The sequence below is a fragment of the Microcaecilia unicolor genome, chromosome 2, assembly GCF_901765095.1.
Source record: "Microcaecilia unicolor chromosome 2, aMicUni1.1, whole genome shotgun sequence".
Classification (NCBI taxonomy): domain Eukaryota; kingdom Metazoa; phylum Chordata; class Amphibia; order Gymnophiona; family Siphonopidae; genus Microcaecilia; species Microcaecilia unicolor.
In genome coordinates, this window is record NC_044032.1 from 352,436,980 (window position 1) to 352,450,073 (window position 13,094).

The window sequence follows — 13,094 nt, forward strand, 5'->3', positions numbered from 1 at the left end:
ATATGCCAATCACAAAGCTGAAAATAAAATGCTTTCTACCTTTGTTGTCTGGCCATTTTATTTTTTCTAATCATCTAGCTCTCAGTCTATGGTTTCTGCTTTCCTTTGTCTTCTCTTAATTCTGTTCCCAGGCTCTCCTGTCCGTTTGCCGTTTTTGTATCTTCACTTCCTCCTCCACATTCATCTTCTAAGTAGATCTTTCACTTCCAGCTTTCTTCCATATACTTTTCTGCTTCTTTACCCACTCACTGGCCAATATTCAGCCTGCAGCAGTCAGTGTTTTCTTAAACGCTGACCACTATGGGCAGAATTAAATCCACATACTCAATGCCAAGCCATGTCTGGGCACCAGCATTGAATATATGAGGCTAATTCAAGATAGGGAAGCTGCCGGGGCTTATGCAGTCTCAACCGATATTCAGCCGGGATCCACACAAGACACTTATGCAGGCAACAGATAAATATTGGCCAGGACCTGCATAAAGTGTCCTCTGATCCTCCAAATCCCCTCTCCCCAGTGACCCAGATCTCCCCTCCCTCCCAACCCAGATGAAGGTAAGGACTGGCTAAGCCCCCATCCTCTACCCTCATAGGCTCCTGGGCCTACCTGTTAAATACCTGGTAGTTCAGTGGGGCCTTATGGGCACGAGTGATGCCCACTCACACCTGCTCGTCGTGGCAGCTACTGCAAAATGGCTGCCATGACCTCTAGCAGCAGCCTTGTGTTAGGCTTCTGAAAGAGTTTGCAGCAACCACTTTGCAGTAGCTGAAAATGATGGGCAGGAGCAAGCAGGCATTGCTCCTGCTTATAAGACCCCATTGGACCACCAAGTATTTAGCAGGTAGGCCCAGGGGCTTAAAGGGGTGGGGGATGGGGGCTCAGCCAGCCCTTATCTATGTCCGGGGAGGGAGGGGGAACGGAGGAAAACTAGTGTCACAACCTGAAAGCTAACCGGACACTGGCCAATATTCAGATTGGTGCCCAGTTAGTTCTGCAGCTAAAATTAGGACAGGCTTTCTGCAGTCCAAATATGGCTACTATATGGTTAGATACTGGCTCCTCCCACACTCCACCCAAGCAGAAATCAGACAGTGCAAGAACAATCTGTGATATTGTGCTGCTGAATTTCACAATTTAGGTGGTCAGAAGAGATTTAACCAGGCAGGATCATCTCCTGACTGGTTAAATCACTTTAAATACTAAGCAGTCAGATTTTACCCTTCCTTTCTATCATTCAGTCCTCAATCTCCCTCTTTTTTATTGCATTTACATACAGCTATCCATCCTCCTCTCCCTCTCTTTCCTTCTTCAGCCTCTTAATTCCCACTCTCTTCCCTCCTTCCTGTTCCATGTTCAGCATTTCTCCTACTCTTCCCCATTTTCCCTCGAGTCCAACATCTCTAATTTTTCCATAGCATTTCTCCTTTTCTACCACTCCACAGTCCAGCATCTCCCTTTTTATTCTCTTTAAACTGTTCTGCGTCCAGCATTTTCCCTTTACTTCCCCTTGTGTCCAGCATATTCTCTTTCTTTCCCTACCCCTCCAACTCAGGTTTCCAACATCTCCCCTACCTTGCTTTTCTCTCCCCATTCCCTTCCCGCTGCAAGCCTATTCCACCCCTTGTCACTATCATCCTCTTCCCAGTCCTACAGCACAAAGGAAAAATCAGAGCAGCCAGCGGGGTGCCCTTGATCACCTTCATGCACTCAAAGCCTCCTGTCTCTTGCCTAGTGGTAGGGCTGACCATGCTCCTTAATGGTTCTCTGTCTGTTTATTATGGTACAGAGAAGAAATAAATGATGGCAAATTACTTAAAATGACAACCTTTCACATTTGTGTTTTCAGCACAGTGATAGCATGAGACTGTATATTCAATACTGCATGCTAAACTATCAACTAATACAGAATGCCTTGTAAAACTTCAACCCTTCTGTTAGCAGAATGCAAAAAAAAAAAAGTAAAGTTCACTGAAATAGGAGTTTTTATTACTGACATACGAAACATACTTTATGCTTTCAAAGAAAAAAAAAAACAAAAAACCCAAACAATTATAGACATACTCTAAAAAGCAATTAAGAAACAAAAGTCTTCACATCTGTTGGCTCATACTCAGCCAAACCCCCTTCTGCAGCCAACAGCTATGGGTAATTTAGGATAAGTGTTTACAGCTTTGCACAGGGGAATGACACAGCTTTTGCCCATTCTGCTTGGCAAAGTTGCTCAGGCTTTTTCAAAGTTGGTTGGGGATTCGTGTGTAGTCCACAGACTTTTACTGATTCAGGTCTGGATATTGATTAGGTCATTCAAAGCAATTCATTTTCTCTTTTTGTTTTTCTTTATAAAATTATGGAAAAATTATACATTACTTAAACAAATCAAGAAATAAACAGATTGAAGACGCCTTAAACTGTTCCTGGATGTGACTGAAGTATAAGCGAAGCACATTATTCTGATCCCTGTCCAAAGCAAAGGTGACAACAGGGTCAGTCTGTGTGTGCGACAATTTTAAGTGAAGATTCCAAACAATTAGCCAAATCCATGACTCCTGGACTCTACTCTTCCCACTCCTTGAACACCTCTAGCTTTTCCAATTAAGGAAAAATATTGGGCTCTTAATATCGGTGGAAAAGAATCTCAGACATACAAAGTAAGTCTTTAAAATACCATATCTATTGGAGATATCAAGGGAGGCTTAGGGGAGTTTAAAAAATGCAAGAAGTTTCTTCTCCATTGATTTTCTACATATTCAAACTTTCAATGTATGAAGTTCTCCTTAATCAAGTTATCATTCACTTCCTGCAAAGCAGAGATCTTCATTTCTGCTTCTCTAAGTCTGGATCATTGCTTATCCAATTATTGGGAATGTTAATCAACTTTCTATCCTGTAATATTAAGTTTATGCACAATTTTGTTGACCACAGTAGTAAGAGCTATTGCCCTTCTGAATGGCTTCCCAAATTATGCCTAATATCACAACAGCAGATTTCAAAGGTCCTTTTGTTGCAACTGGAAATAGACATCTCCCCAGCTCCCCCAATACTCACAAGCAGATGTTCCAGAAAGCCTTCAGGGGCTGGGGAGGTGAAATCAAGGCCCCCTCAAGACCAGATTTGCCAGTGTCAACCCGAGCTCCTTCCTGAAGCATTTACTTACATGGCTGCAGGGGTGTTGCTCTCTGCCAAGAGCTCTGTATTCTTCCAACTTCGCCAGCCAAAGCGAGAGGGTGTTGACCACCAACTGAGGGGTAAGTTTTAGTCCTCTAAAAATGAGGAAAAATGCCAAGCAGGGAGTGGGAAATTTCAGGAGCTCAGACTAGCGTGCCCACTCCTGACGCCATCTTGCAGTGATTCATTTTCCTTTCCTTTGTACTTAGGCTCCTGCTGAAAGGTGAATCTTTGGCCCAAGCCCAGGTACTCTGCACCATCCTTCTTTCCTTCAATCTTCACAAGCCTCCCAAGTCCCACTGCTGCAAACCCATCCCCATAAAATAATGTTGCTATCATTATGTTTTACCCTAGGGATGGAATTAGCAAGGGACTTAAAAAATGTTTGTTTTTTTTATTCACAGAGACCAGAAAGTTTCATTTTGGTCTCATCAGACAACAAAACCTTCTAAAACATGTGTGCAATGTCCTTTAAGTGTAAAAAGTTTTTCCCCCTCTTAATTTCCCCTATTATTTCATATATGTCACACTAAATAGTTTGATTTTTAAACAAAATGCAATATTAGACAAAGGGAACCTGAGTAAACACAAAAATGAAGTAATTTTAAAACTATTAAGAAACAAAGTTATCTAACACCCATGTGAAAAAGTAACTACCCACTTAATCAACCAATTAACCAAATTTAATTGATGACTAGATTCAGCTAATTTAACACAGCCAAGCTTGATTACATCCAATCCCATTGAATCTAAACCTCACTATATACTGAACATTACCGTGAGAGAAGTAGTCACCACTAACTTTCTACAAGAATGCTATGCCAAGATCAAAGAAAATTCCAGAAGAGATGAGAAAAAGAAGTTATTGAAATGTTATCAGTTTGGAAAGGGTTACAAAGCCATTGCTAAAGCTCTGGGACTCCACCAAACCACAGTGAGAGCCATTATCTCCAAATGGAGAGCACTTGGAACTGTGGTGAATCTTACCAGGAGTAGCCTGCTTGTCACAATTACTACATGGGTGCAATGAAAACTCATCCGGGATGTCACAAAACATCCCAGAATATCCAAAGGACTGCAGGCCTATCTAGACTCAGCTAATGTCAGCATTCATGACTCCACAATAAGTCTGGACAAAAATGGGATTCACAGGAGAGCTGCAAGCAGAAACTGCTGCTAACCTACAGTAACTTTAGTGCTCATCTCACAGTTGCAAACACACATCTGGATGATGAAGTAAAAGTTTTAAAACTGTGTTGTGTTTACTTGGCTTCCCTTTGTCTAATGCAGTATTACATTTTGTTTCAAGATCAGAAACCATTCATTGTGGTGTATAATGCAATAACAGGGGAAATCAGGAGAGGGTACACTTTTTTCACATCACTTTATGTGGTGCATCATGAGACTTTCTTCAGCTGTGGCTTCCTTTCTGACACCCTCCCATATAGGCTATGTTTGCAGAATAACTTTCAAATTGCTGTACAAGTAACATACTCCCCAGTCTCAACCAGAGACCTCTGCAGACCTTCCTCAGCATGTTCTTTAACCTACAGCTACTGACTTTGGAGGAAGGGCTCAATCAAAGCAGTTTCTTGGTGATGTGAAATTGTTTTCACTTTACAATGATGGACCTACTAGTGTCCCAAATACTGAAACACACAAATTTTCATATAGTCTTCTAGACTGTAACACCTTTGACCAGCTTTAACTCAGAGCTCTTTCAGCAGCATGTTTACACCTTCACTTCAAATTTACATTGTACAACAATAACAAGCTTCATCCTGGAGTATTCAAAATAGTTCAACTACTGTGCTGGACACGGGTGGGATCTATTTACTTTACTGCTGGAAGAGTAAGTGAGAACTGGTACTGGACTACAATCAATTGTTCTGCTTTTTTGGACAATGGGCTTCTACAGTTAGGAAGAGAGCCACTTCTTTCAGATTCTTGGGTAATAACTGCTTTCTGCTAAACTTCTTAATGTCTATCTTCATTTATGGAGATTGTCCAACTGTGAGCTTAGGCAGATGATATTCAAACATTGATTCAATTTCTACACCCCAAGTGCATCGCTCTGCACTTCTCCTGCCAGACCTTAGACCATTCTTGTAATTTTTGTAGATCACTTTTCACATTTTCTACTCCCTCCAGGGTGTCCACTGTGTTGCAAATCTTCGTGTCACTACACAAAAATGCAAACTTTTCCTTCTAAAACTTCAGCAATGCCACTCCCAAATATATTAACTCCAATACCGATCCCTGAGGGACTCCGCTGCTCACTTTCCTTTCCTCTGAGTGAATTCCATTTAGGACCAACATTTGTTGCCTGTCAGCCAGTTTCCAAACCATTTCACCACGTCCTAATTTTGGCCGACTAAGCTTATTCATAAATCTCCTGTGAGGAACCATACCAAAGGCTTTGATGAACTCCAATTATAATAATGTCTAGTGCATGTCCTCAATCCAATTTTCTGGTCACCAAGTCAAAGAAATCAAATTCACTTGGCATGATTTTCCTTTGGTAAAAACATATTGTCTAAGATCTTGTGATCTTGTAACCAGGAAGTTCATTATCCTTCCCTTCAGCGTGTCTCCAGTAGTGTCCATTAACCTTCCAACTGCTGAAGTGAGACTTTCCGGCCTGCAGTATCCTCTTCTCACTATTTTTGTGAAGAAGGATCACATCTGCTCTACTCCAATCCTGCTGAACCTCCAAGGATCTATTAAATAAATATTTAAGAGGACCACCAACCCCATGGCTTTATTCACTTTCAGTTTTTCAAGTAGTTGATAAACACTCTCTACTGTGAACACTGTATCTACTCCATTTCCATATATATACCCTTACAAGTCAACCATGGCCCTTCTCCAGGATTTTCCTCTGTGAACAAACTAGTATTTGTTTAGCACATCTGCTTTTTCCTCATCATTATGCACTAGTGGGTGTCAAAAACATTCAGTCTTTCAAATTTGACACCCACTGTGTGGACAGTGGTGAGAAAAAAAAGAAGATATGTTCATAGAGGAAAAAACATTTGATTTAAACAAAAATTTTATGTAATTTATACAAGTGAGACTTGCTGAATATCAATACATGAAATAATTCACTTACACTCTTGGCTTTTTCTAAGTACTTTTTGTATCGCTCTTCCATTTGTTTCATTTCTTCTTCTTTTTTTCGTAAGGCTTCTTGTAATTCTTCAATTCGATGCGCTTTAGATAAAAACAAATATGGCATCAGTTATAAACAGCAAAAAGCATGCTTGTAACATTAAACATAATTATTATTTTACAGGTATAGTCGCTGAAAGGCCCAGTTGAAAATGAGATAGAAAGACAGAAAAGAGAACCAAACTTATCATTCTATGGATACAATACATTCTTAGGTGAACTCACAGCAATGCGAGATAAGCAACACAGGGAAGCACTCCCTGACAAAACAAAATCATTGAGCAATAATGTAGAAACGCTACAATGAACTACAGTATGATAATAGCACGTCATGAAAACACTCAAGGTTAGAAACAGATGAATAACGGCAAATATTATGCACATATAAAAATGGCTGCAAATACTCATGCAAAGTATTATCAGAGGCTGGCATACAGTCATCTCATAGGGTTGCAAAATGATTCAGTGAGTTTTTTTAAGATCATCTGGTTTTGTGGAAGACTAAGTAGTATTCATATCTATATAACTTTGAAAATTGCTGGGTAGAGTAATTCATACTTTGCATTCATCTGTTTTAGAGCACGGCACATCACTAAAAACTGTTTGCGGGTGGTAACAGTTTGTCAAAATCAGGCACAATATGTATTTTACCACCATTCCATTGAAGGTCTTTAATATTTTCAGCTTTCGTCAAAATTTCAAATAGTTGCGGATATCACAGATCTTTCACGACTATTGCGCACGGTCCACACATATTACTGGGCCTATGAGCTGGCGTGCGATGAGTGCGCTTCAACTCAAATGTTCTAGAAAATGAGATGTTCAAAGCTTTTGAAATGAACTCTTCAAAGAATGAGATCAGATTCTGGCCTTCAATATTTTCAGGCAATCCTAGGATCTGAAAATTATTCCTCCTGGATCTGTTTCCTGCATATTCTTGTTCACGTGCAGCACCCACAAGTTTTTCACGGTCAGTACGCCATAGAAATGCTTCATCTTCTAATCTAGATATTTAGTTTCTGATTGTTGCATTCGTTCATTACAAACTTTCAACTGTAGTGACATATTTGTAATTTTGGATTGCACAGAGATGATGTTTTATGCATTCTTACATAACAGATCTAATTACAGACAGTTCAGGCAGAATTGGTTTGATAAGTTCATTTACTTCACTAGTCGCCGCCATTTTAACTGGTGTAGCCACATCAGTTCGATGCAGACATGTTTCTGTGACAGCCAGATGGGATTTTTGTTGAATAAACTATTATTAGCAAGATGTTGTAGTAAAAATTCAATGTCGGTCAGGGAGAGTGAGTATCCTATGATGCCATCTTCCACGTGATGCAAGCACTACCCCCTAGGCAGCTATTTCTTACCACCAAAGTTTGCACTGTGCAAAAATGGAAGCACTCTACACTCCCCTCCAAACATTTCTGGTTAAACAAAGTTGGACAGGTTGCGGTTATGGAAAAGTTAGTTTGGTATCAAAAACATAAGGGATGGAAAAACAATCAGTTTTGGTCACCTTTATTCCATTAACCAAACATTGTTTGGATGTTTTACACCTTATTCTAAATTCTCATTTCAATCTAACTCATGTATTCTCCAGTAATAGCTTAATCTTTTAAAATTTAGTGGACTGAGATAGAAGTCTCCCCCTTCGCCCTCCCCCTTTTTGTTTTTTTTTTCTGAGTCGAAGAGTTGTCTCCATATATCTCTACATTTTTGTTTCCTTCCTTAATGTTGAACTTCTTGTATGATATCACAGCCTAGTTGTACTACTTATACGTACACTTATAATGCTATATTTATGATGTACAACATTTTTTGCTGCATTTTTTATCTTTACAATAAAAATCCATTTAAAAACAAACAAAAAAAAGAATTAAATATAGTGCATCCTAGGACATGCCTGATCTGCTCTGCAGATACAGACCTGTGGTGCAAATTACACATGAGCACAAAGACTTTTAGGCTTTTCTAGTCGAAGTTAGATATTTTGGAGGCATTTTATAAAGAGCACAAAATGTTAAATGCCAAGATGCAGGGCTCTGAGCATCTATCCCCAAATTCTATGTATGTTGCCCTAAGTTATGCACACTAGTTTGACCATGTGGCCAAATTGCGCGCATAACTTAACAAGCCAAGCAGCACCGATTATTGGCACTTAACCAATTAGCGGAACTAAATGACTAGTTAGAATTCACGCACACAACTTTCTAGGCATATTCTATAACGTGGTGTGTGTAAATTCTAATACACCGCAGTTGAAAAGGGGGTGTGGCCATGGGCATGGAATGGGCAGGTTGTGGGCATTCCAAAAAACTATGTGCACTGTTATGGAATACGCCCGGATCTGTGCCTAAGTTAGGAGCAGGTATTTGGGCCTGGTTTTCGGTGGCCCTAAATGGGTGCGCACACATTTTAGTGGCAAGAACTGCGCATGAGCATATTCTATAAATTAAGCCTAACTTTAGGTGTAGTTTATAGTATCACGTTAATTGCATGGTTTTTCGGCACCGATTTTTAAGGCGTCTTTTATAGAATTTGGCACAGACCCCTGGGGAACCCTACTACTAATAATAATTAGTAGTAGAGACATTACCTGACTCTTCTTCCCCCTTTCCCCCCCTAAGTTCCCCCCAATTGTACCTACCGTACATGTACCTCATTCTACCACAATATCACTTTGCATTCATTCATACCATGTATTTGTTCAGACCGGAATCGGCTAACGCCGTTAACGGTTATATGTAAGCCACACTGAGCCTGCAAAAAGGTAGGAAAATGTGGGATACAAATGTAACAAATAATAATAATGGCATTCTAGAATACTAACATACGTCAGCATTTACACACCAGCATTTAGGTGTACCCACTTATAACAATAGCAAGCTTAAATGTGTACACCTTAAATGTGACACCTTAGTGTGTAAATTACAGTATTCTCTGATCTAAGTGCCCAAGTGCGAGACCCACCCATGTCTCACCAAGGTGAATGTCCTCTTGCATTTACATGCTAAGCAATTTGAACACTTATGCTACAGAGTGTCACTGAATGAGCACTTATGCGTGTAACAATCACGCCTGCAGGTGCTAGTATTCTGTGACTTATGCAACCTACTATAGAATGAGGGGGGTTATATATCGACGTGTGACTGACACTCCTGCTTATCTGTGAAGAATATCTTTTTCATTCCATCTTTGTTCTGAAATAACTTTTCTTTGTTTTTTTTTTTTTAAAGTAGTAATTCTAAAAGGGAATCTTCCAAAGTGAACGACATAAAAAGAAAAAACAAATACCGTCTTTCTTCCTACTGAAAAAAGGTCAGGAAAACTCACAGTTATTGTGGCATTTTGGTGTCAGATCTTCAATAATGGCACTTTTCTTTTGCAGCTCATGTTTTGCTTCATGCAGCTTCTCTCTGTAGAACAAAACAACAAAAGAAGGGGTTTCTAGCATTCTCTCTTTCTTCCAAGCATATGAAACTGTACTGTTTATACTAAAGAGATAGTGAAAAGGCCACAGGTTCAGTACTACAATAATTTCCCCCTAATTCATTCAATTTTCTATCACATCTAGACACGAAATGTTGTATGCTGGCTCTGCACAACTTCCTATGCAACCAATTCACAACTTTCCTTATTCATTGCCAATGAGTCAAGCATAAAAGTGACCGTTTAAAGTAAAAGTTAAGGAGGACAGAAGGCACACACACATTGTTCTATATACATATATAATTTAGCACTTATAACCCACTCGCCTTTCACCGCTGACTCTGCAACTCCATCCACTCACAATACATATAAACTCTCACTCCCTTCCCCACAATAACTGTAATAGTGTGGACTGCTGTAAGTGTAAGGGCCAAACTACAATTAACTGTAAAACCATAGTTTGAAAATCCCAGCACAGATATTCTCCTGCCCACTTGAAAGAGCTTGAGCTATCCAGCCGAAAACTAAACTAAACTGTCCTACTGGAGAAAGTTAGTAAACACCTCTAGAGTACCAAGGGCGGGGTGTGGGTCGGTCCGCCCCGGGTGCAGGCAGCAAAGGGGTGCATGGAGCAGTTGCGTGGCTGTCTGCTCCGCCAGTTCCCTGCTCCCTCTGACATTACTTCCTGCTCCGGGGCAGGGGACCGGCAGAGCTGACAGCTGCGCGTGTACCCCCAGATGATGAGGATTAAGGAGGTTAGGATGATGCGCTTCAGAAGAGACAGCGGTAGGTGATGCACTTTGGGGGGAGGGGGTTAGTGGTGACCCAACCCCGGGTGGCAGAAAACCTAGGTATGCCACTGGTAAACACTTATCTTAAATAACTCATGGCTGTTAGTGCAGTAAAAAGGGGGCATCCACCAAGGGTGCAAAGACCTAAGCAATCAAGGCTTTTTTGAAAGTATATTTAAGAATAAGAAACCAAGGTGAAAGAACCATTATAGAAATATTCAAAAGTAGAATATGCAATGTAAATCAGTGATACAACTTCTACTTTAAGACAGAGGATCTCTATATAGAAAAACGATGAAAGCCAATTAAAACAAAACTTAAGACCTCATAGCTGGAGTGAGCTTTTACAGCAGCTTCAGAGGTTAAAAAGAAAGACCAATGCTAGGCAGACCTCTACGGTCTGGGTCGCGTAAATGGGAAAGACAGATTAGGATCAAGCCTGGAGGGGGCTTCAATGGCAACTCAAGTAGTTGGGAAGCAGGACTAGTTATGGGCAGAATTCTACAGTCTGTGCCCCAAAACTGGGAGGGGGGTGGGGGGGAGAGAGAAGAGACAAGAGATTAAGTATACCAGTGTTTTATCATGAAGTGGAACCTGTGCAGAGTGCCGGATACAACTCTGGCCACCTTGTTGGGCAGACTGGATGGACCGTGTAGGTCTTTATCTGCCGACATTTATTATGTTACTATTTTCCATTGTATTTTTAGACAGCAAAATGTGAAAAATGTGCACGGGGTGTGAAGACTTTTACAAGTCACTGTCCCCTAGTTCTATAAACTTGCATGTACAATTTAATACTTAGTGTGCAAAGTTGTGTGTGCAAGTTCAAGGATACTGTCAGCTGTGCATGTGATTTGTTACATTAGCCACTAATTGGCAATAAGAACCAATAATTGGCTATAATTGGTATTAACTGGCACTAATTTGCAGTTATGCGGTAATTGCCCTTAGTAAGTATTGTATGAATTGAGCAAGTAAAATCCATGGTGTACAAGTGCAAGGAGGGTGCGGACCTGGGAGGGGCATAGGCGTGTCAGAGGTGTGTCTAGCACTTATCAGGGCCACCGAGAGGGGGGGCAGGGGGGACAAAATTCCCTGGGCCTGGCGCCGCAGTCCCACCCGCCCTCCGTCGTCGATCGTCTGCCACCGGGCCGGGCCCCCTGCATTGAAATCACAGTGCCTCTCACCTCCGTGTGAAAGCAGATCGCCTCCCTTTAGGTCTCGCCTCCTTCCCTCCCTGTGTCCCGCCCTTGTCAGGGAGGCGATCCGCTGCTGCCTGTAGCACTTTCACACGGAGGTGAGAAGCGCTGTGATTTCAATGCAAGGGGTCCAGCCCGGTGGCGGACGGAGGGGGGGGGGGGGGGGAGCGGCGGGGCCCCAGGGGCGGCCTTGCCCCGCACCCGGCCCAGTCTCTCGGCGGCCCTGGCACTTATATGCACAGATCACAAAATACAATCAAGCAGTTAGGCGCAAGCATTTACACCAGCAATTGAGCTAGCATAGGTGCTTCTGCCTAGTTAGGTATTTAACTATGTACTATGCTAGTATTCTATAATGGCAGCTACACATTACCCTGAAGCCTAACTTAAGGCAACCCGTAGAAAATTAACCCCCTGTTTGCACTGACTAGGCCATAGCTTCCCAAGTCCAGTCCTGGAGTACCCCTTGACAGTCAGGTTTTCAGGATATCCACAATGAATATGTATGAAACAGATCTGCATATAATGAAGGCAGTGTATGCAAATCAAATCCATGCATATTCATTGTGGATATCCTGAAAACCTGACTGGCAAGGGGTACTCCAGGACTGGGCTTGGGAAACAATGCACTAGACTTCTCCTTCCTCCCCATATGAATAACACACATATAGGTAAACACTACTTACAAGTGCTCTTCAAGCTTCTTTTTCAGAAGAATTGACTATAAAAGAAAAGGAATAACATGTCAATTTAGAACTCATCACTTAGTAAACTATAAATTACGCATGTCACAGTGCTGTGTTATCTTCTGTCTTTAAATTACCAAGTCTATATCTATAGTGTTACTGTTTTAAAATGTCATAGATCTAAAGTCCGAAAGACAAACATTTACTTGGTATCAACTAAAAGTTTTACCATTAAATAGTTTGATGTCTTTAAAACAAATCTCACAACATTTTCACAGTGTTTGGAAACACATAAGCTACTATCCAACTAATTCCAGGATAGTACCATACTATCTTTGAGCCATTAGACCCAGTGTATGAGCCACAGTTTGTAAATTCTTGCCAACAGGCTTCCTCCTCCTATTTTCAGCTATGTAAGCTGGAAAGCTTGATACCTCAACTTTGAAAATAATTTTATGTGGCTGCAAAAGAGGGAAGCATAATCTGTAATTCAGATAAAACTGATTTAACTACTATGGTAAGAAAGCTAATAAACTCTTCTTTTTGAACTACACAGGCCTCTTTAAAGCCCTTGACTAGCTATTGTAACATGATAAATAGATGTACATATTGTTAGAGAAAGAAAATATTCAGAGAGACTTCA

General features: G+C 40.9%; 1 protein-coding gene across 2 annotated transcripts in view; it reads right to left on the reverse strand.

Moving 5' to 3' along the window:
* The window catches only part of HOOK3 (hook microtubule tethering protein 3), a 253,534-nt gene that overhangs the window by 17,548 nt on the left and 222,892 nt on the right, over window positions 1-13,094 (reverse strand). For both annotated transcript variants that reach the window (XM_030194473.1, XM_030194474.1), the window contains exons 17-19: window positions 12,452-12,486; window positions 9,680-9,762; window positions 6,279-6,379 (exon numbers count right to left, since the gene is read on the reverse strand). In XM_030194473.1, coding sequence (XP_030050333.1) covers window positions 6,279-6,379; window positions 9,680-9,762; window positions 12,452-12,486 — 219 coding nt within the window. The remainder of the gene's footprint in view (window positions 1-6,278; window positions 6,380-9,679; window positions 9,763-12,451; window positions 12,487-13,094) is intronic.